The 27691-nt window shown below is 45.3% G+C and overlaps 1 protein-coding gene across 4 annotated transcripts in view; it reads left to right on the top strand.

The window, feature by feature from the left end:
- LOC130290663 (G-protein coupled receptor 83-like) overlaps positions 1 to 27691 on the top strand; it is a 189982-nt gene that overhangs the window by 100884 nt on the left and 61407 nt on the right. For 3 of the 4 annotated variants that reach the window (XM_056538595.1, XM_056538593.1, XM_056538596.1), the window contains exon 3: positions 19887 to 19925. The exons of the other annotated variant lie outside the window; for it this stretch is intronic. In XM_056538595.1, coding sequence (XP_056394570.1) covers positions 19887 to 19925 — 39 coding nt within the window. The remainder of the gene's footprint in view (positions 1 to 19886; positions 19926 to 27691) is intronic. 4 annotated transcript variants of the gene reach the window in all.

Below are 27691 nucleotides of genomic sequence, written 5' to 3'. Positions count from 1 at the left end.
CTTTATTAACCAAACTTCTCAAAATTTTATACTCGCATCAATTGTGCGGACATTGGTTGTAACTAATATCTTTGATATTGCTGTTGACCAGAGCATAGTGTTAGTTAATGTTTTCAATTGACTCACCTCTGTTGATACCCAAGTTTTATCTTGTATATCATGCCACCAATATTTTAGTTGGTTAAGTATGGTTGCATGATAGTATGTTTCGAAGTTGGGGCACCCCAATCCTCCACGTGTAGTAGGTTGTCACGATTCGGCTGGCTGGAGGTGGATCCTCTGTGCCAGAGATGGATTGGCGTGGACCGTGTCGGTGGACCGGTTCTAAGTTGCTACTGGTATTCACCAGAGCCGGCCGCAAAGCGGGATGGTCTTGCAGCGGCGGTAGCAACCAGGTCGCATCCACCGGCAACGGCTCAACCTCTCTGACTGCTGAGATAAGCGCGGTACAAGGGAGTAGACAAGAGCAAGGTCGGACGTAGCAGAAGGTCAGGGCAGGCAGCAAGGATCATAGTCAGGGGCAACGGCAGGAGGTCTGGAACACAGGCTAGGAACACACAAGGAAACTCTTTCACTGGCACAATGGTAACAAGATCCAGTGAGGGAGTGCAGGGGAAGTGAGGTATAAGTAGGGAAGTGCACAGGAGAAGGTACTGATTTAAACCTGATGCGCCAATCAGTGGCGCACGGCCCTTTAAATCGCAAAGACCCGGCGCGCGCGCGCCCTAAGGAGCGGGGCCGCGCGTTGCGGGACAGCACAGACGGGGAACGGGTCTGGTAAGGGAATCAAGATGCGCATCGCGAGCGGGCGCGTCCCGCATCGCGAATCGCATCCCGGCTGGGAACATTATCGCAGCGCACCCGGTCGGCAGGTCTGACCGGGGCGCTGTGAATAAGAGAACACTGTGAGCGCTCCGGGGAGGAGCAGGGACCCGGAGCGCTCGGCGTAACAGTCCCCCCCCCCCTTGGGTCTCCCCCTCTTCTTGGAACCTGAGAACCTGAGGATAAGACTCTTGTCCAGGATGTTGTCCTCAGGTTCCCATGATCTCTCCTTTGGGCCGCAATTCTCCCAGTCAACCAAAAATAATTTTTTTACCTCTGACCATCTTGGATGCCAGAATTTCCTTCACCGAAAAAACGTCAGAGGACCCGGAAACTGGAGTGGGAGAAACAACTTTGGGAGAGAAGCGGTTAAGGATGAGTGGTTTAAGGAGAGAGACATGGAAAGCATTGGGAATACGGAGAGAAGGAGGAAGAAGGAGTTTGTAAGAGACAGGGTTGATCTGGCACTTGACTGTGAAAGGACCAAGATAACGTGGTCCCAGTTTATAACTGGGGACACGAAAGCAGACTTGGCGGAGATCCATACCTTGTCTCCAGGAGAAAATATGGGGGGAATTCTTCTTTTCTTATCGGCATTTTTTTTCATCCGGGATGAAGCCTGTAAAAGAGAATTTTGAGTCTGTTTCCATATGGTGGAGAGGTCCCGAGTCACTTCATCAACAGCGGGCAAACCAGAGGGCATGGGAGTGGGGAGGGGGGGAAGAGGGTGACGGCCGTACACCACGAAGAATGGGGATTTAGCAGAGGATTCGGAGACTCTGAAATTGTACGAGAATTCGGCCCATGGTAGAAGATCTGCCCAGTCATCCTGGCGGGAGGAAACAAAATGTCGCAAATAGTCACCCAGAACCTGATTAATTCTTTCTACTTGCCCATTGGATTGGGGATGATAAGAAGATGAGAAGTTTAATTTGATTTTGAGCTTATTACAGAGGGCCCTACAGAATTTAGACACAAATTGAACGCCTCTATCCGAGACGATATGCGTGGGCAACCCGTGAAGGCGACAAATGTGTATAAAAAATTGCTTCGTCAACTGAGGCGCCGAAGGAGAATCGATCAACGACCACCCAAACAACTGTGTTGCCATGGGATAAAGGTAAGTCAGTAATAAAGTCCATACCAATCTGAGACCAAGGTCGTTCAGGAACAGGCAGAGGATGGAGGAGACCAGCAGGCTTCTGGCGAGGGGTCTTGTCCCGGGCACAGACTGTACAAGCCCGAACGAAATCAACAACATCAGTTTCCAGGGTAGGCCACCAATAAAATCGAGAGATGAGTTGGATTGATTTTTTGATGCCAGCATGGCCTGCGAGGTGAGAGGAGTGTCCCCACTTGAGAATCCTGAGGCGCTGGCGTGGAGAGACGAAGGTCTTCCCTGGAGGAGTTTGTCTGACGGAAGCTGGAGAAGTGGAGATCAGACAGTCCGGAGGAATAATGTGTTGCGGGGAAGCTTCCACTTCAGAGGCATCTGATGAACGAGAGAGGGCATCAGCCCTAACGTTCTTGTCAGTAGTGTTGCTCGCGAATATTCGCAATGCGAATTTTATTCGCGAATATCGCATATTCGCGAATTCGCGAATATTCACGAATATAGCACTAATTATTCGTAATTACGAATATTCGTTTTTTTTGTTTTTTTTTACTTTATTTTTTTTTTCACAGTACACATCACAGTGATCATCCCTTTCTGCTTCCAGCTTGTGTGGTGTAAAGAAGGCTCTAATACTACTGTGTGAGACCGGCGTGCGAATTTTCGCATATACAAAAATTTGCATATGCTCATTTTCGCACATGCAAATTTTCGCTCATGTTAATTAATGTATATGCTAATTTTCGCATATGTTACTTTTCGCATACGCGAACTTTCGTATGCGCGAATTTTCGCATATGCGAAAATAAATCGAGAATATTACGAATATGCGAATATTCGCTAATATATGACGAATATTCGTCCATATATTCGCGAATATTCGCGAATTCGAATATGGCCTATGCCGCTCAACACTACTTGTCAGCAGGGCGAAAATGAATTTCAAAGTTAAAACGGGCAAAGAACAACGACCACCTAGCCTGGCGAGGGTTCAGCCGTTGGGCAGACTGAAGATAAGAGAGATTCTTGTGGTCAGTGTATATAATAACTGTATATTTGGATCCCTCCAGCAGGTGCCTCCATTCCTCAAGCGACAATTTTATGGCCAGTAGTTCTCGATCACCAATGGAGTAGTTTTTCTCCACCGGAGAGAAGGTCCTAGAAAAAAAAAAAACAAGTAACAGCATGCCCGGAAGAAATTTTTTGTAGGAGAACTGCTCCAGCTCCCACCGAGGAGGTGTCTACCTCCAATGAGAAGGGTTTAGATGGGTCAGGTCTGGAGAGTACGGGAGCAGAAGAAAAGGCAGTCTTGAGATGTTTGAATGCGTCTTACGCTTGAGGAGGCCAGGACTTAGGTTTGGCGTTTTTCTTGGTTAGGGCCACGATAGGAGCCACAATAGTGGAAAAGTGTGGGATAAATTGTCTGTAATAATTGGCAAACCCCAAAAAACGTACGATAGCACGGAGTCCGGAGGGGCGTGGCCAATCCAATACGGCAGATAGTTTATTTGGGTCCATTTGTAGTCCCTGGCCAGAGACTAAGTATCCTAGGAAGGGAAGAGACTGACATTCAAAGAGACATTTTTCCATTTTAGCATATAATTGATTGTCCCGAAGTCTCTGAAGAACCATGCGGACATGCTGGTGGTGTTCTTCTAGGTTAGCAGAAAAAATCAGAATATCGTCTAGGTAAACCACAACACAGGTATATAGAAGATCACGAAAAATTTCATTTACAAAGTCTTGGAAGACGGCAGGGGCGTTGCAAAGGCCAAAGGGCATAACCAGATATTCAAAGTGTCCATCTCTGGTGTTAAATGCAGTCTTCCACTCGTCCCCCTCCCTGATGCGGATGAGATTATAGGCACCTCTTAAGTCCAGCTTGGTAAAGATGTGGGTGCCTCGTAGGCGGTCAAAGAGTTCCGAGATAAGAGGTAGGGAATAGCGTTTTTTTACAGTGATTTTATTAAGTCCGCGGTAATCAATGCAAGGGCGTAGGGAGACGTCTTTTTTGGAAACGAAAAAAAATCCAGCTCCGGCAGGGGAGGAGGACTTGCGGATAAAGCCCTTTTTTAAATTCTCTTGGATGTACTCCAACATGGCTTGAGTTTCCGGAGCAGACAGAGGATAGATTCTGCCCCGGGGTGGAGTAGTACCAGGGAGGAGGTCAATAGGACAGTCATAAGGCCTGTGAGGAGGCAAAGTCTCTGCTTGTTTTTTGCAAAAAACATCAGCATAATCCAGATAGGCCTTGGGGAGACCAGATAACGGGGGAACCACAGGGTCTTGACTGACAGTACAGGGAGCAGGCTTAAGACAGACCTTGTGGCAAGAAGTACCCCAGTTCTTGATTTCCCCGGTGGTCCAATCAAGGGTTGGGGAATGGCGTTGAAGCCACGGTTATCCAAGAAGAATTTCTGAAGTGCAGTTAGAGAGGACCAGAAATTCAATTTTTTCGTGATGGGGTCCGATGCACATTAAGAGGGGTTCCGTGCGGTAACGCAAAGTACAGTCCAATCTTTCATTATTAACAGAGTCGATGTAGAGCGGTCTGGCGAGACTGGCCACCGGGATGTTGAACCTGTTGATGAAAGAGGCCAAAATAAAATTTCCTGCAGATCCGGAATCCAAGAAGGCCATAGCTGAGAAGGAGAAGGTAGAAGAAGAAATCCGCACAGGCACAGTAAGATGTGGAGAAGCAGAGTTCACATCAAGAGCTGTCTCACCTTTGTGCGGAGTCAGCGTGCGTCTTTCCTGGCGTGGAGGTCGGATAGGACAATCCTTCAAGAAATGTTCGGTACTGGCACAGTACAGGCAAAGGTTCTCCATGCGGCGTTGTGTCCTCTCTTGAGGTGTCAAGCGATACCGGTCAACTTGCATAGCCTCCACGGCGGCAGGCACAGGAACGGATTGCAGTGGACCAGAGGAGAGAGGAGCCGGGGAGAGAAACCGCCTCGTGCAAACAAAGTCCATATCCTGGCGGATCTCCTGACGCCTTTCGGAAAAACGCATGTCAATGCGGGTGGCAAGATGAATAAGTTCATGCAGGTTAGCAGGAATTTCTCGTGCGGCCAGCACATCTTTAATGTTACTGGATAGGCCTTTTTTAAAGGTCGCGCAGAGGGCCTCGTTATTCCAGGACAATTCGGAGGCGATAGTACGGAATTGAATGGCGTACTCGCCAACAGAAGAATTACCCTGGACCAGGTTCAGCAGGGCAGTCTCGGCAGAATAGGCTCGGGCAGGTTCCTCAAAGACACTTTGAATCTCCGTGAAGAAAGAGTGTACAGAGGCAGTGACAGGATCATTGCGGTCCCAGAGCGGTGTGGCCCATGACAGGGCTTTCCCAGACAGAAGGCTGACTACGAAAGCCACCTTTGACCTTTCAGTTGGAAACTGGTCCGACATCATCTCCAAATGCAGGGAACATTGTGAAAGAAAACCACGGCAAAATTTTGAGTCCCCATCAAATTTATCCGGCAAAGATAATCGGAGGCTGGATGTGGCCACTCGCTGCGGAGGAGGTGCAGGAGCTGGTGGAGGAGATGATTGTTGAGGCTGTGGTAGTAGCTGCTGTAGCATCACGGTCAGTTGAGACAGCTGGTGGCCTTGTTGCGCTATCTGTTGCGACTGCTGGGCGACCACCGTGGTGAGGTCGGCGACAACTGGCAGTGGGACCTCAGCGGGATCCATGGCCGGATCTACTGTCACGATTCGGCTGGCTGGAGGTGGATCCTCTGTGCCAGAGAGGGATTGGCGTGGACCGTGTCGGTGGACCGGTTCTAAGTTGCTACTGGTATTCACCAGAGCCCACTGCAAAGCGGGATGGTCTTGCAGCGGCGGTAGCAACCAGGTCGTATCCACCGGCAACGGCTCAACCTCTCTGACTGCTGAGATAAGCGCGGTACAAGGGAGTAGACAAGAGCAAGGTCGGACGTAGCAGAAGGTCAGGGCAGGCAGCAAGGATCGTAGTCAGGGGCAACGGCAGGAGGTCTGGAACACAGGCTAGGAACACACAAGGAAACGTTTTCACTGGCACAATGGCAACAAGATCCGGCGAGGGAGTGCAGGGGAAGTGAGGTATAAGTAGGAAGGTGCACAGGTGAAGGTACTGATTAAAACCTGATGCGCCAATCAGTGGCGCACCGGCCCTTTAAATCGCAAAAACCCGGCGCGCGCGCTCCCTAAGGAGCGGAGCCGCGCGCGCCGGGACAGCACAGACGGGGAACGGGTCTGGTAAGGGAATCGAGATGCGCATCGCGAGCGGGCGCGTCCCGCATCGCGAATCGCATCCCGGCTGGGAACATTATCGCAGCGCACCCGGTCGGCAGGTCTGACCGGGGCGCTGTGGATAAGAGAACGCTGTGAGCGCTCCGGGGAGGAGCGGGGACCCGGAGCGCTCGGCGTAACATAGGTGCATATAAAATGCTTGCCCTAACTCTACATTTCCCACATTTCCATATATACTTCCAAGGCATGACTTGTAGCTGTCTTATACTAACTGAGGAGTAGGTAATCAGTAAATTTTGAAAAAGATACAGAACCTTGGGCAATATAAACATTTTTATTACTGTTATGCGTCCTATCCAGGACACGGGTAGTTTGGAGTATGACCCCAAAATGTCTTTTATACAAGAAATTAGCGGGTTCAAATTTAACGTAGCTAATTGAGTCAGATTCAAGGATAGTTTGATCCCATAGTAGGTTATGCTTTCTTTTGCCCATTTTAATATATATGCTTTCATCAATTGTTGTTCCAACTCCTGCTCTATTACTATTGGAAAAATTAAATTTATAATAGCTAACCTCTGAATAATTTTGGAGGATATCCATAACTGCTGGTAGGGAATTTTGTACTGATGTCAATGCCATCAAACTATCATCAACATAGAGGCCGATTTTATGCTCGGAGGCTCCTATTTTAACTCCCGATATCAGGTTTGATGTTCGTATCCATTCCGCAAGAGGCTCTATGCTAATTGTAAATAATAAGGGAAACATAGGGCAGCCTTGGCGAGTGCCATAAAATATAGAAATTTTGTTTTAGATAGCTCCTCCCACATTTACTCAAGCTGAAGGCGCTGAGTACATGGCCATTATAGAGGTAACAAAACTTTTAGGAAGCCCATATTTACACAGAACCTCTCTCAAATACATCCAGTTCACTTGGTCGAATGCCTTCTCCACATCAAGAGATAGAAGCAGAGAAGACATCCGACCGAGCTTTGCCTGAGCAATTACAATCACAAATCTTAGTGTTCCCTTATATGTTTGGCGACCCTCCACAAAACCCACTTGATCTGTGTGTATTATGGCGGGCAGGATTCCAGCCAATCTAGATGCTAAGACCTTCGCGTATATTTTAAGATATTATTTAATAACGATATTGGTCTATAATTCGCTACATTTGTTAATTATTTCCCCGCCTTAGGTATAGTAATCACCAATGCCTCTAGTATCTCTGCTGGTATTTTCCCAGTCAACTGAAATTCTCTAAAAAGTTTTGTAATATGTAGGACTACATATTCTACATGGGACTTATATAGTTCATTAATTAGTCCATCTGGGTCGGGAGCTTTACCACCTTTAAGTGATATGATAGCACAAATCACTTCCTATTCAGTAATATCTTCCTGTAAGGCCCGTATTTGTTGTGACAATATAGTTTTGGTGATGATACTAAGAATTTTTCAATTATTGCTGGTGTTGGATGATTAATGTCGTGGTCGCTAGGAATGTTATATAAGCTAGAATAGAATGAGGAAATAGAGTCTGCTATGGCCTGAGGGTCAAATTTTTTTTTATTCCCTCTGGACTTTCTAAATGAGTAATCTTAGATTTAGCCTCTATAGCTTTTATTTGTCGAGCTAAATATGCCCCTGCTTTATTAGATTGGCCATAATGCTGCAGTTTAAGTCGCCTCCTAGCCGATTCGTACTTGCCCAAATCTAACAAGTGCAATTCAGAAGCCAACCTTGATATACTATCTAGGAGGTCCTGTGAAGAACTGGACATGTTTTGTCTATGCAAGTTCCCTATTTCTTCTTGAATTGTAATTCTTTGTACTGTTTTTTTTTTTTTTTTTTATCATATACTGAGTAATTTATTATATGTCCTCTAATGGTAGCTTTAAAGTCAGCCCATAACATAAATTGTGACTGTTCTGTCCCTTCATTATAAGTAAAATAATCCTGAATTTTCTGAGCTAATTTCTCTCTAAGGGCCGTATTCAATATTACATGGGGGTTTGCTCTCCACAGAGCTGAGCTATTTTTTACCAGAGGATCCCGTATGGTTACAGCAACCGGGGCGTGGTCCGTCCAGGATGCTTTATTCTCAATACGTCACAGAGTCCACACTGGGAGATAGTTTGGAAGATATCCGTTGAGTCAGTGAATTTCCGTTTACCGTATATACTCGAGCATAAGTCAAGTTTTTCAGCACGATTTTTCGTGCTGAAAACGCCCCCCTCAGCTTATACTCGAGTGAACTCTCCGCCTGTCAATCCCTTCATCAGTGGTCTTCAACGCAAGTTGAAGACCACTGCGGCCTTCGTCATCATCCAGACCCCCCCCCCCTTTTGTTTTGTGCTCGCCCACCCTTGGCGGAAATTTAGGGTAGTGACGTTGCCTTGATGACGACGCACAGGGACGTTCATGTGCAACGTCCCTGTGCGTCGTCATCAAGGCAATGTCACTAGTCTGGGCCCGAAGCGCGGAGAAGAGGCCCCCTGGTGAAAATGGACAGCCTGCATCGACTAACCATCTCCACCGGACGGTTCCTGCAGCATAGATGGCCCGGACCAGCTTGCCCTAACTTCCCGCCGAGGGGAGGTGAGTACAAAACAAAAGGGGGGGCTGGATGATGACAAAGGCCGCAGAGGTCTTCAACCTGCGGACTTCCAGAGGTTTCAAAACTACAACTCCCAGCATGCCTGGACAGCCGATGGAGTTGTAGTTTTGCAACATCTGGAGGTCCGCAGGTTGAAGACCACTGATGAAGGGATTGACAGGCAGTGATGATGAAGGGGGGGGATCATGACGAAGGCCGCAGTGGTCTTCAACCTGCGGACCTCCAGAGGTTTCAAAACTACAACTCCCAGCATGCCTGGACAGCCGATGGCTATCCAGCATGCTGGGAGTTGTAGTTTTGCAACATCTGGAGGTCCGCAGGTTGAAGACCACTGATGAAGGGATTGACAGGCGGTGATGGTGAAGGGGGGAATGATGACGGGGGTCTGGATGATGTATTTCCCATGCTGGGCTTGTAGTCGAGTCAATAACTTTTCCTGGGTTTTTGGGGTAAAATTAGGGGCCTCCGCTTATATTTGGGTCGGCTTATACTCGAGTATATACGGTAAATGTTGAGTCAACTGATGGCCATATAGTTATATTAAAATCTCCTACTACTATTACCCTCTGTTTAGGGCCAAATCAGGGCCGGCCTTTGGGGTGTGCAAGCTGTGCGGCCGCACAGGGTGCCATAGCAACAGGGGCGCCGGGTGGCCGACACATCTTGTTGTTTTTTTATAACCTATTTCTAGGACGCGGGCCCCCTAAGAATCATTGCAGGGCCGGTCCATTACACAAAGCAGTCATTAGGAAGATGAGGAGCTGTGCATGTATGTCCTCTCTCCCCTGCAGTGGCTTATTTTGACTGTGCAAACTTATGTCCTCCCAAGACAGAGCAGGGGAGGTGAAAGAGCTGTGCACGTACGTCCCCTCTGCCCGCTCTGTGTTTTCCTTTCCCTGTGCAAACTTGAAACCTCCCGTGGTAGATGATGTCCTCTGGAGACACAGCAGGGGGGAGGGGAGGGAGCTGTGTACATCCTCGCTCTCCCCCTGCTGTGTCTTCTTGTATAATGCAGAGCTGCGTCCTCCATAGTGGGATGTAAGATTTCCTCCCCCGTTCAGTGACAGGAATAGATGCAGCCTCACGACGCTGCACCAATCCCCGGCAGGGTAAGTGAACTTGCGGGCGGGCAGGGGGTTGTGGAGGTGATAAGAGGTGCAGGGGGTTTATGGGGGTGATAAGAAGTGCAGAGGGTTTATGGGGGTGATAAGAGGTGCAGGGGGGTTATGGGGTGCTGAGAGGTGCAGGGGGGTTATGGTGGTGATGAGGTGCAGGGGGGTTATGGGGGTGACGAGAGGTGCAGGGGGGTTATGGGGTGATGAGAGGAGCAGGGGGGTTATGGGGGTGATGAGGTGCAGGGGGGTAATGAAAGGTGCAGGGGGGTTATGGGGGCGATAAGAGGTGCAGGGGGCTTATGGGGTGATGAGAGGAGCAGGGGGGTTATGGGGTGATGAGAGGTGCAGGGAGGTTATGGGGGTGATGAGAGGTACAGGGGGGTTATGGGGGTGATGAGAGGTGCAGGGGGTTTATGGGGGTGATGAGAGGTGCAGGGGGGTTTATGGGGGTGATGAGAGGTGCAGGGGGGTTTATGGGGGTGATGAAAGGTGCAGGGGGGTTATGGTGTTGATGAGGTGCAGGGGGGGTTATGGGGGTGACGAAAGGTGCAGGGGGGTTATGGGGTGATGAGAGGTGCAGGGGGGTTATGGGGGTGATGAGGTGCAGGGGGGGTAATGAAAGGTGCAGGGGGGTTATGGGGGTGATAAGAGGTGCAGGGGGGTTATGGGGTGATGAGAGGAGCAGGGGGGTTATGGGGTGATGAGAGGTGCAGGGAGGTTATAGGGGTGATGAGAGGTGCAGGGGGGTTATGGGGTGATGTGAGGTGCAGGGGGGTTATGGGGGTGATAAGAGGTGCAGGGGGGTTTATGGGGGTTGATGAGAGGTGCAGGGGGGTTATGGGGGTGATGAGAGGTGCAGGGGGGTTATGGGGGGGATGAGAGGTGCAGGGGGGTTATGGGGGTGATGAGAGGTGCAGGGGGGTTATGGGGTGATGAAAGGTGCAGGGGGGGGTTATGGGGGTGATGAGAGTTGCAGGGGGGGTTATGGGGTGATGAGAGGAGCAAGGGGGTTATGGGGGTGATGAGAGGTGCAGGAGGGTCATGGCAGTGATGAGAGGTGCAGGGGGGTTTATGGGGGTGATGAGAGGCGCATGGGGGTTTATGGGGGGTGATAAGAGGTTCAGGGGGGTTTATGGGGGTGATGAGAGGTGCAGGGGGGTTATGGGGGTGATGAGAGGTGCAGGGGGGTTATGGGGGTGATGAGGTGCAGGGGGGGTTATGGGGTGATGAGAGGTGCAGGGGGGTTATGGGGGTGATGAGAGGTGCATGGGAGGTTATGGGAGTGATGAGAGGTGCAAGGGGGTTATGGGGGTGATGAGGTGCAGGGGGGTAATGAAAGGTGCAGGAGGGGTTATGGGGGTGATAAGAGGTGTAGGGGGGTTATGGGGATGATGAGAGGTGAAGGGGGCTATGGAGGGGAAGAGAGGTGCAGGGGGGGTTATGGGGGTGATGAGGAGAGGGGGGGTTATAGTAGTGATGAGGCGGGGTTTGGCGGGGGTTTTTGGGGGTGATGAGGACACAGAGGATAAGAGGGGGTGTATATGTATATATGATGTGTATGCATGTATGTCAGAATTATATTCAGGGTACAGTGTGGGGCAGTATTATATTCAGGGGGTACAGTGTGTGGCAGGATTATATTCAGGATACAGTGTGTGGCAGTATTATATTTAGTGGGTACAGTGTATAGCAGTATTATATTCAGGGTACAGTGTGTGGCAGCATTATATTCAGGGTACAGTGTGTGGCAGCATTATATTTAGTGGGTACAGTATATAGCAGTATTATATTCATGGTACAGTGTGGGGCAGTATTTTACATAGGGTACACTTTCTGGCAAGGTTAAAATGATTACTGTCTTCATGCAGAGGATGAGGATCTGCTGACAAAGTGAGGAGCCAATGATGTCTGGATGTCAGACTCTGCAGAGAAGATGGAGCTGGAGGAAGACCTGGTCTCTGGACCAGAGAACAGAGAAGATGTCACTCAAGTCAGAAGACATCACTCAGGTCACTGATGTCATTGTGTATTCTCCTGACTGTCCCATAAGAGCTGTAGTCACTTGTAAGTTCTGCAGTGTTGATGGGTAAAACTGTTTCCAATCTGTGTCTCTCCAGCTGTTACAAAATTACAACTCCCATAATGCCTGAGGCTCTCCAGACATGATGGGAGTGTTAGCTTTCCAACAGCTGGAGAACCACTTCAACCGAGGTGATCGGTGGGGGTCTCAGCAGTACCCCCCCCCCCGCGCTCTCCGTGTGGGGTACGGCACGCCCCCCCTTCCAGCCGACTGCCAGGAGATAGCGGGGGGCCCAATGCTCGGACCACCCACGATCTTTAACTTATCCTTAAAATAATATTGGGGGAAGGCTACGGGGGGCGCCACAAGGTTCGCTTGCACATGGCGCCTGAACACCTAAGGCTGGCCCTGGGCCAAATACATCTTTTACCATTAATAAGCGGAAAAAAGTAGGTTGATTTTTGTTTGGGGCATAAACTCCAATTATAGTATATATATCATTATTAATTTTACAATTCAAAACAGCAAACCTACCATTAGAATCAACTTTTACCCTCGGATCTGAAAGTGCAACTGAGTCTCTTATGAGAAGAGCCAGGAGCTGGAGCTACAAAAACATGGGGGAAGTATTTATTTTTTAATCTAAATATATCTGAGTCTTTCAAATGCGTCTCTTGGAGTCACATTATATCAGCTTTTGTGTGAGCTGCTTCTGCCCACATCCTTGAACGCTTATATGGAGAATTCAAAACTTTGCAATTAAAAGAGACTATATGAATTCCCATATCAAAGGTTAGTGGTTAAGTCGGTTCACACAAAATGTTATTACTGCCGCAAAACAAACCCAGCCCCATGTCCCCTCCTCCCTTGTACTTGTTTAAACCACTTCTATTACCACATTCAAACCCATTCATACTAAGCAAAAAAACACAACATTCATACCCATTCATATATAAAAAAAACCATAAAAAATAGGAAACCCTTTACCAGTTTCCCTGCAATCACACGTGGCCCATCTGAGTTTTTAGGGCCTTAAAAAACTCAAAAAAAATTGACATTATAGGAGTAATCTAGCTCCAACAATAATCTACTTTAGTGTCCTTCATCATTTTTTTTTCCATTCTTCAACCTCCTTCCGACCCTCCCTTGGACTCTCTGTGAGTGGGGTCCCCGGCAATTCCTAGGCTTGACATAAGCATAGAAGATCCTTGGGCGTTTCGGCCACATATTTAGTCCCTTTATATGATAGAAGGATCTTAACGGGAAATCCCCATCTGTATTGGATTGCATTTTCCCTAAGGATTTTAGTCCCCTCAGAAAACTCTCTTCTGCGCATCAATGTTACAGCTGAAAGATCTGGAAATATTGTTAAATGTTTGAATTTATCCGTTAGCGGAGGGGATTTACGCATAACAGTCATAATCTGGTCTTTTATATGGAAAAAATGCAATCTTACTATTGTATCCCAGGCAGTAGCAGGTGGAAGCTTTGGTGACCTCGGGAGACAATGAGCTCGATTGATGCAGAGGTCCAATTCTGACGCAGCTGGTAAGAGGAAAAAAATTATTTAATAAAGGCAGTTAAATTCTCTGGTTTAATAGCTTTAGGGATTCCCCTTATTCTCAAGTTATTTTGACGGGTACGATCTTCTGCATTTGCTAATTTTATTTTCATTGCATCTAAATCCTTTCCCATTTTTATAACCATTTCTGCCATTTGATTATGATTTTTTATTATATCCTCATTTTTTTCCTCTATTTTTGCTGTTCTCTCACCCAATGAATGGACCTCTGCTTGAATGCATTTCACCACTGCCTGTAGATCCTTTTGTATGGACCCCTTTGAATCAGGAAATAGTGCTACCATAGTAGCTTCTGTAAGCAGCGGAGATGTTCCTTTGGCAGACAGATCCACAATTTGTCGGGACAGATAAAGTGGATTGATGTGACTGTCTTTTTTGTCACCATATGTTCTAAATCAGACTCTAAGGCATTTTCTGCTTCTGAACCAATATTATGGGATTGCAGATATACTTGCTGTAATTGGGGTTCCAGAGTAAGTTCTATAGCTGCATGCTCTGCATATTCCCCTTTATTTTCTTCAGCTCCATCCTCATTATTGCTGAAGTCAGTAACTTTAAGTGGGCTATTTTTTTTCCTATCCTTTCCCGTTCTCCGTGTATGGCCCATCTCAGTTTTCATTAACCTCTAAAAAAAAAAACAAAAAAAAAAAACAGAGGATTTTGCTATATAAAGTTTTCCTACTCACTATCAGGGCGGCATGCTCAACTCCCCTGCGATGTACTTACTTTCATTTTAAATTCCCCGCCTCGAGCCCTGATTGGCTGGTCTTTCAAATAGAATAGGGCTCCCGGCTGGGTTTTCAAATAGAAGCGCTGTGGTTGGGAAAGATATATAGAATCGCTGGGGGGCATATATCTGTCCCCCAAAGCGCTTCTATATATCTTGCCCCCCGCAGCACATTGAAATATGTTCCCCCCGCAGTGCATTTATATTTGTTCCCCCCACAGCGCATTTATATATGTTCCCCCCGCAGTGCATATAATTGTTCCCCCTGCAGCGCATATATATGTTTCCCCCCGCAGCGCATATATATGTGTCCCCCCCCCCCGTAGCGCTATCATGTAGCCCCCGGCAGTGCTATGAATGAAAAGTATTCTACAGCAGGCCAAAACTGGGCCGGTGTGATGTGCGGCTGAAATAATACTTTTCATTCATATTAGTGCTGCGGCGGCATTTGATTATAGAAGCGCTGTGGGGGCCATACATATGGATATATGTCTGACTATTACAGCACATCTATATACAGATGCCGCTGCAGCGTAAATGACAAGTACTCTTTCAACAGCACATCCCGCCGACCCGATGCACTGCTGTAGAGTACTTTTCATTCATATCGCTGCGGCGACATTTGATTATAGAAGCGCTGTGGGGGTCAGACATATGGATATATGTCTGACCCCTGCAGCACATCTATATACAGATGCTGCAGCAGCACTATGAATGACAAGTATTCTTTCAGCAGCACATGGTGCTGGCCAGATGCACTGCTGTAGAATACTTTTCATTCATAGCACTGCCGGGGGCTTATGATAGCGCTGCGGGGGGAAACATATATATGCGCTGCGGGGGGGGGGGGGACATATATATATGCACTACAGGGGAACATATACAAATGCGCTGCTGGGTGAACATATATAAATGCGCTGCGGGGGGCAAGATATATAGAAGCACCTCAGCGCTTGTATTTGAAAACACCGCCGGGAGCAGGGGAGTGGAGCATGTTTCCCTGTTTAATAACTTCTAATCGCATCGGGTCTCAGAAGTGAGACCCGGTGCGATCAATCCCTCAGCCCCTGTACTACAACCCCCATCATGGAACAGAGTCTGTTCCATGATGTGGTTAGTAGTACAAACACTAATGTAGCCTCTCCAGCCACCCGCAGACTCTCGCAGCCGTAGAACTATTCCTCCCATCATGGAAAAAAGTCTGCTCCATGATGGGAGTAGTAGTAGTCCCAGCTGTGAGAGTCTGTAGCCAGAGGTGTTAAAACGGCCATACAAGAGGTATGTTATAATGGGTCTTACACAGAAAAGGGATGTTTAATAACGGATGAATGCTCATAGTGTGAAAGGATTCTTAGGGAAGGGGTTAAATGATCTTCATTAACTTTTTTTTCTTTCTTTTTTTTTGCAATATTATAGCCCCCATAGGGGGCTATAACACTGCATACACTGATCTTTTACATTGATTATTGTTATCTCATAGGATAACATTGATCAATGATTCTGCCGCTTGACTGCTCATGCCTGGATCTCAGGCACTGAGCAGTCATTCAGCAATCGGACATGCAGTAGGCAGTTAGGGATCCTCCTGGTTTCCTCCAGCTGTTTGGGATGCTGCGATTTCACCGCGGTGGTCCCAAACAGCCCACTGAGCTAACCGGCATTACTTTAATTTCACTTAGATGCGTCGATCAACTTTGAGCACCATGTCTAAAGGGTTAATAGTGTGCAGCACCGCAATCAGTGCTGCGCGCAATTAGCCACTGGTCCCAGCCCCGCGTTATAGAATGAGAGCGGACTCAGGGCGTAAGAGGTAAAGATAAGAGGTTAAGATACAACTAGGAGCTTTGTCATAGTTTACACTGCAACAATTAACCAGCCTAGCGGTATTCCCGAGCGTGACTCGGGGTTAATTTTCGCTGCTAGAAGCGGTAACCCCGAGTCACGCTCGGGGTAGAATTGCAAAGTTGCTGTGCGGGCTGCACAGTATATCGCAAAAGCAATCAAATCGCGATTTTTGCTTTTTGCGATGTAGTGATGCAGCCCCCGGGAAAATATGTGATTATCTGCTCGGGTCGGCTCCCGTTGCGGGGGCCGGCCAGAGCAGGTAAAGACATATACTAAAAGTCAGTGTTTCTCAACCAGGGGGCCTCCAGATGTTGCAAAACTACAACTCTCAGCATGCCCGGACAGCCAAAGGCTGTCCGGGCATGCTGGGAGCAGTAGTTTCACAACAGCTGGAGGCCCCCTGGTAGAAAACCCTGAACTAAGTGTAAAAGTAAGAAGGAAGAAAATAAAAAAACCTTTTGCTCACCTAATCCCGGTCCCTGCAGATGTCGGTCCCCTCCGTGCGCTCTGTTCACTGCTCTATTCATCTTACAGGACCTTTCCCTTTTCAGCCAATCACAGGCCGCAGTGGTGTAAAGCCTGTGATTGGCTGAAGGGGAAAGGGCTTGTTCTGCAGCAAATACACTTGGTTTGAAATCTGCCCGGCAAACCTAGTGTATTCTGCTGCAGAACAAGGTGAGAAGGTGACAAGGGGGGAATGTGACACAGGGGAGAATGTAACAAGGGGGGGGGGGGGAATGTGACAAGGGGGGGGGGGGAATGTGACATAGGGGGGGAATGTGACATAGGGGGGAATGTGACAGAGGGGAGAATGTGACAAGGGGGGGGGATGTGACAGGGGGGAGGAATGTGACAAAGGGGGGATGTGACAGGGGGGGAGTGGAATGTAACATGGAGGGGGGAGAAGGTAACAAGGGGGGGGGAGAATGTAACAAGGGGGGAATGTGACAGGGGGGATGAATGTGACGGGGGGGAGAGTGTAACAAGGGGGGAGAATGTGACAGGGGGGATGAATGTGACAGGGGGGGGGGAGAATGCAACAAGGTGGGGGGGAATGTGACAGGGGGGAATGTGATATGGGGGGGGGAAATGTGACAAGGGAGGGGGAATGTGATGGGGGGAGATGTGGAATTTCAATGCAAAAAATTGTACCGCTTTTGGTACAAATTTCCAGACGGAATCGTACCGCTAGGGAGGTTAAACACTATTGGAGCTGGCATTACCGTAGCTGCTGGCACCAGACTTGCCTTCTAATGTGTCCTCAAAAAAGGATTTAAAGTTTGCTCATTCCCATTACCAGGCTCTGTCATTGTACCTCCAAGTGATCTCCTCATACTGCTTGCACATTAAACTTGTGAATCTATTTAACATCTTCTTTTTAAATTTAAAAAAAATTATGTAATCTTTTCAAGACTGAGGCCCCATGGTCGTCATCATATATTACCTCTGTAATTACCATAAGAAAACAATGAAACAGGTTGGGGTGATAACAATGAACCATAACGGATTAAATGAAACATTTGTAGTTCCACACAGAGTAAGACAGTCGGGGGGCGCTTAGAGGCAGGGGCTGGAACAGGTGGTAGCTTGCATCGTGGCGGACCGCTTGCTCGATGCTTACCAGACACCAGAATGGGTCTTTAAAAAAAATGTATTAAAATAAATTAAAATTAAATTGAATAAAAATTACATTAAAAAAATCTCTTTAATCTCTTCAATTGTGACACCATATGGTCTCCCTGCTGCCACATCCAGACGCTGTGCGGCAGTAATTCTAATAGCGACGCCTGTAATCTGCATGTCATACCGAATAACAGTATTATTTCACTAACACAGCACACTCCCTATGAGTGTTAGGACAAGGCAAAGTGTTCTACTCTCCTATTGATGCGCTCTCTAGCCCAGAAATTTTTAATAATTGCCGCAATTAAATTTGGGCCGAACTGGATTTTTTCCAGAATATTCGGTGAATCATCCAAAAAAATCAGCATTCAAAAATTCTGTCATCTCTAGTCATAACCATTTTACCTGTTTTTACACCATCCTCTGGCAGTTGAGTTTTCACAATCCACTCTTCTCTGCTTTTTTGCCGGGTTTTGGACAAAAAAACTGTGTTTTTTTTTTTTAAATGTTGGGTTACGCCCATTTTTTGTGAAGCCAAGCCCCTTAGTAGGGTTTTCTAAAACTTGCTGAATGATTTCTGAATTTTTTTTTTATTTTTTTTGCGTAGACATTGTCGCAAAACCCGATGACATTTTTTAGGTTCGGCTTAGTAAAGAGGATTGAATCATGGGGGATACATGTAAGTTAGTGTGATGATCTGAAAGTTTTCTACATATTTATCTTTTCACTTAATTTAATTGCTGCAAGAAGGTTTCATCTTAGTTTCATCTTAACAGTTCAAGTTGTAAGCTTACAATGTATTGCAGTTGTATAGACACTACTACTGCATAAAGATAATACCTAAACCTGATCTCATTGCCCGTACTGAATTGACTGCTAGTGTATATATACAGTATGTATATATATATATATATATATATATATATATATATATATATATGTATGCCTTGGTGAAGTAAGAGACGATAATTGTACAGTGTCTGTGCTGTGATGCAGACTGACACTGTTGACGTAGTATGGCTGGAAAGCCAATCCGGGACGGCTCTTACTGGGAATGGCCAAGTGTTGGGAGAGCTGAGTTTTGAGATCTTCCTTGTGGAGTGTGGAAGCTGGTGAACAGAGTGCCAGGAGGCTTGGAAAAGACTTGCTGGTGTGAACAAGCATCTAAGGAATGCAGGTGGACTTTTGTTACTTTTTCTTTGATCTGCATTTAAGACTGTTTGCTGTTTGCCAAGTATGAATAAAACACTAAACTTTGATTTGAAAAGTCCTGTTTCCGTGCCTCTATACTGCAATGGAATGCTTTCTCTCAGGCACAAGGCAACAAAGATCCGGCAGGGAAGTGTGGGAGGAGGAGGAATTTATCAATGAGCCACAGGTGTACTACACTAATGGGCGCACTAGCACTTTAAATCTTAAAGCTCCCACATGCACACGCCCTAGGGGACACACATGCCAGATCATAGAGGCAAAGGCGGGGGCAGTAGAAGCACCTGGTGAGTGACGGACTGGGATTCGCATGCAGGTGTATCCCGCGATGCGAATCCCAACCTGCCGGCAGCAGCAGGTAGCGGGACCATGCGCTCACAGCCAGCATGAGCGGCCGGAGCACATAATGTAACAATGTGCTTTACTAAAAAGCTCTATCTTGATCTCATCTGTCCACAAGACATTTTCCCAGAAGGATTTTGGCTTACTCAAGTTCATTTCGGCAAAATGCAGTCTTGCTTTTTTAAGTCTCTGTGTCAGTAGTGGAGTCCTCTCCTGCCATAGCATTTCATTTCATTTAAATGTCGACGGATAGTTTGCGCTGACATTGATGCTCCCTGAGCCTGCAGGACAGCTTGGATATCTTTGGAACTTGTTTGGGGATGCTTATCCACCATCTGGACTTTCTTGCGTTGACATCTTTCATAAATTTTTATCTTCTGTCCATGCCCAGGGAGATTCGCTACAGTGCTATGGGTTGCAAACTTCTTGATAATGTTGCGCACTGTGGACAAAGGTAAATCTAGACCTCTAAAGATTGATTTGTAACATTGATATTGTTGATATTGTTTTTAACAATTTTGATTCTCAAGTCCTCAGTTCTCTTCTCTTCTTTCTGTTGTCCATGCTTGCAGTGGCACACACAGACACACAATGCGAAGATTAAGTGAACTTCTCTCCTTTTTATCTGCTTTCAGATGGGCTTTTATGTTGCCCACACCTGTTACTTGCCCCAGGTGAGTTTAAGGGAGCATCACATGCTTCAACAATCTTATTTTTCCACAATTTTTTAAAGGTGCCAATAGTTTTGTCCAGCCCATTTTTGAAGTTTGGTGTGACATTATGTCCAATTTGCTTTTTTTTCCTCCCTTTTTTGGTTTAGTTCCAATACACACAAAGGGGATAAACATGTGTATAGCAAAACATGTGTTACTGCAATCCTTTTCTGTGAGAAATACTTCATTTTCTAGAAAAATTTCAGGGGTGCCAACATTTACTGCAGTGACTGTATGTTTCAATAAACCCAGAAAATACCCTTAACTGAGTGCTATATGGCTATTCTGCATTCAATCTCAATGCTTTTAAATGCATAGTTTTATTTAACTCAAGTAGAAACCCTACAGCCCTGACTTATCAAAATTTAGAGAGAAAAACTGGAGTGATTTTTCCCACAGCAACCAATCACAGTTCAGCTTGGTTGCTGTGGGAAAATCAGGGCCTATCTGTTTGATAATACCCAGAGAATACACATAACTGAGCATTAGATAGCTATTCTGTGTTCAATCCCAATGCTTTTGTTTATACTGTGTATAAAAATACTATATACTGTATAAGATGTCATCAATGGCTATTCCACATTCCCAATGTTTTTAATGTGTATAAATACTAAAATATAGGTCAGCCCACTGCTCAGTTTGCTAGGTATTTGTAATGTGATAGCTTTTATTCACTGCTGACTGGGGTTTGTGGTGATTTAGGCAAAGCAATGCAGATGACAGGAGGTCACTGACTGAGGTCCACCCACTGATCAATGCTTTGCACTGCTTGTAATATGATGGGCTCATTGGCCCTCATTTACTTAGAAAATCGGGTTGTAAGTCTATCTTGCTTTCTTACCCGATTGCTTTTTTCCCCTGGTATTTATTATTATGTCGCATCCTGTTTGCCGCACGTGGGTTTTGTTGGTTTTGGTTTCAAACTCCTCTGAGTTGTCGGGAAAAAATCCACAACAATTCAACAAATTCGGGTTGGAAATCTTAATAAATACATGGGAAAGCTCAGAAATGTCGGGTTATGCCCCTTTTTCGGGTTTGGGAGAATCCACATCGGGTCCGTCGGGAAAAAATGTTGAAACCTGTCGCAGACTGGCGCACGATGTCTGCTACATGTCGCAGACAAAGATGCGCCAAAAAAAACAGACAAAACAAGTCGGGTTTAGAATAGTAAATGAGGGCCATTTTCTGCTGGCTGGGATTTGTTATGCACCAATTGTACAAATTATTGCAGGTGACAGGAGGTTACTGTCTGAGATCAGATCACTGAATAATGCTTTGCTTAGCTAGAGTTCAAGAGCATTAGCTTCACTCTAAACATTTTATTTTTTTTTCATTTTAAGCATATGTTTAGTCCAGAAAACATCACTTTTCATTGCTGGATTAACAAGAAAATCCTTTTCCGTATACCAAAGTAATTTGTCCTTCTAACAATTATATCATATCCTGAACCTTCAGTGCTAACAAGAAGCCCCCACATTTAAATAGCACAGTGATGACTTGTATGCACTGCCATTCATCTCACTCGTCTAAACTCTGAACTATGTTATGTCTATGCAACTTCCAGAAATAGCTGAATATTGTACTTATTTGAAACAACTCCATTCAGATGAATGACACTAATTCTTAATTGCAGTAATTTTAGTAAAAAATCTGCCATGTGTGGATATATCCTAAAGGGAAGTGTCCCACATGATATTTTATTTTTCGGCTATGCCAAATGTTAGGTGATGGTCAGGTACAATACTTTTTTCTTTGTGTGCAAGGAGACACATGGTACCTTTCATATATTTGTCTGTGCTTCCATAATGTAGAAACATGCTTTTATTCTCCGGTGCAAAGAGACAAAAGGGTGTTGGCAAGCCCCTAAATTGCAGGGAGCTAAAACCCCTCCTGACTTCCCCTCCCTTCCCTGCTTAATTGTGTGCTGTGCATACAAATTGTGTGCAGATGAGTGATTTGGAAGCAGGGCTTTGCTGGTATGGGAAAAGGGTGAGGAGGCTTCCAGCCCTTAGCCATTTAGTGTATTGGGAATGCTTCTTTTACTCTTTGCACAAGAGAATAAAAGCATTTGTCTGTGTTAGGGAAGCACAGACAGTTATAGCTTTTAGGGAAAGAAGAAATACAGTTACTCTTATAACAGTGTAAGCAGTTTGAAATGTGAATGGCAGCTGACAGACAGGGCCAGAGCCACCATAAAAAAGCTAAGGTAGCTACCTTATGGGGCTTGTGAAGAAGGGGATGAAAAATCTGAATCCAGAGCTACTGGCAGGGGCTTAAAATCAGAGCCCCCAAAAATGAGTAACAATGCGTACCATGTGCCTATTGCCACTCAGTACTGTACAGGAGCAGGGAAACATGATTCCTTGTACTGTACAGGGGGCACTTTGCTAACCTTGCGTTCCACGTAATGAAATGATGTAATCACCGATGGCGTGTAGGGTAAGCTAAGTGATGTGCAGCATGGAGTCCAGAGGAGGAAGAGGAGGCTCTTTTGTCAGTACTGGAGTAGAGAGAAAGTGAGTGGGATTTTTTTTTTTTTTTTTAAAGAACGATAAGGGATGAGGAGATTTTCATCTTTCCTACCTGCCCTATATACTTACCTACCTGCCCTAAACACTACCAGCACTATATACATACCTTCTCTATCTACCTACCTGCCTGCCCTATATACTTATCTATCTATATGCCTGCACTATGTACCTATCTACATACCTACCTTCCTGCACTTTGTATGTACCTACATACCTACCTACCTGCCTATCTTATTTAGTATCAGTATGGTGGTATTATCCAGTCACTATGTTGGAGGGTATGTTTAGTCATCATGTGGTACAATTATTTGTCCCTTGTATAGTGGTGTTATTGGTGATACTGGTCTATGTATAGTGGTTTTAATCAATATTAGTATGGTCATATTATCTAGTCACTATATGGTGATTATGGTAGCGGTCATGATGTGGTGCAATTATGTGCCTCCTGTATAGTGGTGATATTGGTCTGTGTACAGTGTTTTTATGCAGTATCAGTATGGTAGTATTATCCTACCACTATATGGTGTTAATGGTCATGTTGTGCTGCAATTGTTTGTCCATTGTATAGTGGGGATACTGATCTCTGTATAGTGTTTTTATACACTATGATAGATGATATTAGTCACTGCAGTAGTAATATGTTGTCCTGGGGAGAAGATATTATTTTATATTTTGAAACCCTAACTCGTGAGTAAATCCTACATGTTTACATGTTTTCCGGATTATCGTTGATGCTTACACTGTATGCATCACAATTCTCTTATTTTCACAGGCCGGGGAGATGCACAATAACCTTCCTTGCCCTAAGTGCTTCTAATCAATGCTTTTTTTATTTATTTATTTTTTTTTAAACTGCCACTGACCTTAAAGGGGTACTCCGATGGTCAACGTGTTTTTCCGTTTTTGGCTTACCCTATTTGTTTTGTTTCATTTCTATTCTTGTTGTTTAGCCTACTCTATTTCCGTTCTTTGTTGTCTTTTTATCCCCCACTTTGTTTTCCTATCTTTGCTTCTATTTCCTGTTTCTTGCTGTGCTGAAAACTACAAATTCCAACATGCCACATGCCTTGCTGGTTTGGGGCGGCTCCTTTTTTTTTTTTTGTTCCGCCCTTTACCTACCCTACTATTTTCCCGGGTCAGCCCCCTTATACACAGCACACTAATATAAATCAGTCCTGGTTGGGATACACTGACATACACACACAAAAGGGACTACAACTCCCAGAATGTGTCATTCAGGAGTCTTCAGTCTGTGGTATAACACCAGCATGCTGACTCTGTAGTCTCCTGGGGGTTGTAGTTCACCACACCTCTGTAGGGCATACACCAGTGTTTCCCAACCAGGGTGTCTCCAGGTGTTGCAAAACTACAACTCCCAGCATGCCCTGACAGCCTTTGGGCATGCTAGGAGTTGTTTTCCAACAGCTGGAGGCAAACTGGTTGGGAAACACTGGTGCAACATGATGTGTATGCTGGATAGGCTAGAACAGTTTTTCCCAACCAGAATGCCTCCAGCTGTTGCAAATCTACAACTCCCAGCATGCCCAAAGTCTGTCAGGGCATTCTGGGAGTTGTAGTTTTGCAACAGCTGGAGGCACACTGGTTTGTAAACACTAGCATACACACACACAACAGGGACTACAACTCCCAGCATGTGTCATTCAGGAGTCCCCCCCTCCCCCATCACATATAGAGATCATTCCCAGTATGATATTTATTCCCCTGCAGTCCATACATCCCCAGCCCGTGCACCTTCTCATCCTCCCCTTCAGATAACACTTATCTTCTCTGTGAGGTCCTTCTCCTGTGCAGACCTGCATCCTTAGAATACAGAGCAGGGGGGAGGGGAGGTGAGGAGCTGTGTACTATTGCTTCTCATGCAGACCTGCGTCCTTAGAATACAGAGCAGGGGGGAGGGGAGGTGAGGAGCTGTGTACTCAGCTGGATGAGATGAGGGGGCGGGGCTTATTTTTCTCATGCAGACAGAGAAAAAAAAAAAAAAGCTGTGACATCTTGTCCACAAAGAACTTTTGACCCTGGGAAGCCCAGGGTCACTGAAACCCTTATTATCTCCCACCCCTAAAATTTAACCTTTATTCGTGTATTATTAAAAGAATTTTTAAGGTGAGTATATAACTTAAAACTACGAGCTTGTGTGTGCTTAATAGTATTGTTTATATTCCATCCAGTTGACCACTGGTAAGTAAATTAGTCCATATGTGGACTGCAGTTCCACAGTATATTGCACACACAAGCTAACGATATTAAAATGCTGAAAATGCCCCCTCTACATGTTTCACTACTTTCGTAGCGTCCTCAGGAGGGAAAATGGGCATCGATGCCCATTTTCCCTCCTGAGGACGCTACGGAAGTAGTGAAACATGTAGAGGGGGCATTTTCAGCATTTTAATATCGTTAGCTTGTGTGTGCAATATACTGTGGAACTGCAGTCCACATATGGACTAATTTACTTACCAGTGGTCAACTGGATGGAATATAAACAATACTATTAAGCACACACAAGCTCGTAGTTTTAAGTTATATACTCACCTTAAAAATTCTTTTAATAATACACGAATAAAGGTTAAATTTTAGGGGTGGGAGATAATAAGGGTTTCAGTGACCCTGGGCTTCCCAGGGTCAAAAGTTCTTTGATTAATTTTCACCCTAACCCATCCTGGGAATTGGTTGTTGCGGTTAATCTTGTCCACAACAGACTCAGAACTGTGGACAACAGTAAAAGAAAACCCTCTGAACTACAGAACTTCCTGCCCAACAAACAGATAAGAAAAACACACACATGCTGCCAAAACATATAACACATGTATATTGCAAAAAAAAAAAAAAAACTTACAAAGAAGATGCCATATAGTCAAAAAAAATTAACCACCGGAGTACCCCTTTAAAGAGAATCTAAGTATGATGTTTTTTCACCCAGTTTGTAGAATTATTTTCTCCCACACATTTCTATAGGTTTCTTACTGCTCAAAAAAAAAGGGGGGGGGGAGAGAATGCATGTTTTTGTTATTTTTGTGGTGTTTTTTTACATTCTGCATGAGAATGAATGACAAGGTCAAGATTTATGGCTTTTGACAGGAACAACACAAATTTATTTTTCTGTCTGATCCGATCTTACTAAATTGATACACTCATCTCTCGTGATATTTAGGGTACATGTATGGGACCCTCACCAGCCAAGAGAAGGTCCCTTGAGTGAACGGAGTGGTAGAAGTCATTTGACCACTCTACATAACTCTGGGACAACTTTTATCCTAAACACCAAACTAATCTGTGGAAAAGTGATAACTTTAAATCTTTGTATAATCCTTTTAATACTCCTACCACCTATTTCCTCATATTTTCTTATCCTCTGCTGACTCGAAGAAAAAGGTTGTCAAATCATTACACAATGTCTATTTTAGTTACCTGAATAAATGAATTTATGCTGCTTCTGTGTCATTTATACAACAATGCTGTATATACTCTCACCTCCACACAAAAGGATTAATTTGATAAACATTGGGGGATACTTCTCAAAACCTGGGGAGAGGAAAAATTGACCAGTTACCCATAGCAACCAATCAGATTGCTTCTTTCATTTCCAACAGGGCCCCTGAAAAATGAAAGAAGCCATCTGATTGGTTGCTGTGGGCACTTTTCCAAAGCACAGATTTTAATAAATCTTCCCCATTGTCTTATCAATTTCTTAAAATTTAAGCCACTGTCATCAAATCACCATTATTTTTATGGAACTTCCAAAAGGGCCTTTCACTAGAAAATAAATCAAACCGATGACATCCTAGCCAGATGGTTAAAACAACAAGCAACCATAAATTAGCTTTCTAAATAAATAATAAGGGGAAAAACTCCATAATATAGTCTTAATACATTTCAACAATTCTTCAGCTCCCTGCATAATTCTCCATCTTTCTATGAATGACAATCTACCCTTAACGGGGTACTCCCACCCTAGACATCTTATCCCCTATCTAAAGGATAGGGGGTAAGATGTCTGATTGCGGGGGTCCCGCCGCTGGGGACTCCCGCAATATTGCATGCGGCACCTACCTGTTTCTTGTCCGGAAGCACTGGAGAGTCTGGGTCGCGACCACGGGAACGGAAGTCCGCAACGTCAGGACTCCGCCCCATGTGACGTCACACCCCGTCCCCTCAATGCAAGTCTAATGGGAGGGGACGTTGTCGTTTTCTGTCTGGCAACAGTGCTCTCTGCTGACATCTCTGCTTGTCTCGGGAACTGCACAGAGTAGAAGAGGTTTGCTATGGGGATTTGCTTCTAAACTGGACAGTTACCGAGACACATGTCATCAGAGAGCATTTAGACAGAAAAGAACAACTCAACTTCATCAGGTCATAAGTAGTGAAAGGATTAAGATTTTTTAATAGAATTAATTTACAAATCTGTTTAACTTTCTGGAGTCAGTTGATATATATAAAAAAAAGTTTTTTTCCTGGATAACCCCATTAATTTCATTGGCCAAACATGAAAGTATTTCCTCCACCAACAACTCTAAGAAGGCTTAAATCCACGGAAACACAAAAGCCTTCTAAGATCCAAGTTCAAGACAGCTTTTCAACTTGCTATTTTAAATAATACAATCCTAATAAAATCCTCTGTATTTTCACTACATCCATAAAAAAAAGTCTTCCATCTAGAAATGTTGAAGGCTGCCATAATCCAATCTTTAGGTGGCAACTGGTGGAAACTTCAGGTGGCAAATAATGTGGAAAAAATAATTTTGGCTCACTAAGAAAGAATGGAGGGTGCAGCTCAAAACTATATTCTGGCCGAGGTAAAGTAGGCAAATACGCCTATATCCAAGGTGTGTATTGGCAATATTTGAAAAACAGAAAAGAAAGCAGCCTACACCTCAAGGATAGTAGTAATTATGTATTAAATTTGGCAATTAATTAGATGGCTGAGACCGTGCTTCAAATATCAAAAATGAATTAATTTATTATTAAAAAATATACACCAACATTTGATGCAAAGAAATTCCCCTCACAGGGGACCTGTGGTGGGCTGACCTGTTGGCGCTTGCATGCGCTGGTGCGGCTGGTTCAGGCGGCACTGAACCCGGTATTTGCCGTGCGGTAGCTGCAGAGATCTGGAGATGTCAACTGTAGATGGTTTTAGTTGGACTCCCTCGTGTGGATGGCGTCTGACGTCTGCAGTCA

The sequence above is a fragment of the Hyla sarda genome, chromosome 9, assembly GCF_029499605.1.
Source record: "Hyla sarda isolate aHylSar1 chromosome 9, aHylSar1.hap1, whole genome shotgun sequence".
NCBI lineage: Eukaryota > Metazoa > Chordata > Amphibia > Anura > Hylidae > Hyla > Hyla sarda.
The sequence above is the reverse complement of the archived record's forward strand: the minus strand, read 5'-3'. Positions and strand labels throughout refer to the sequence as shown.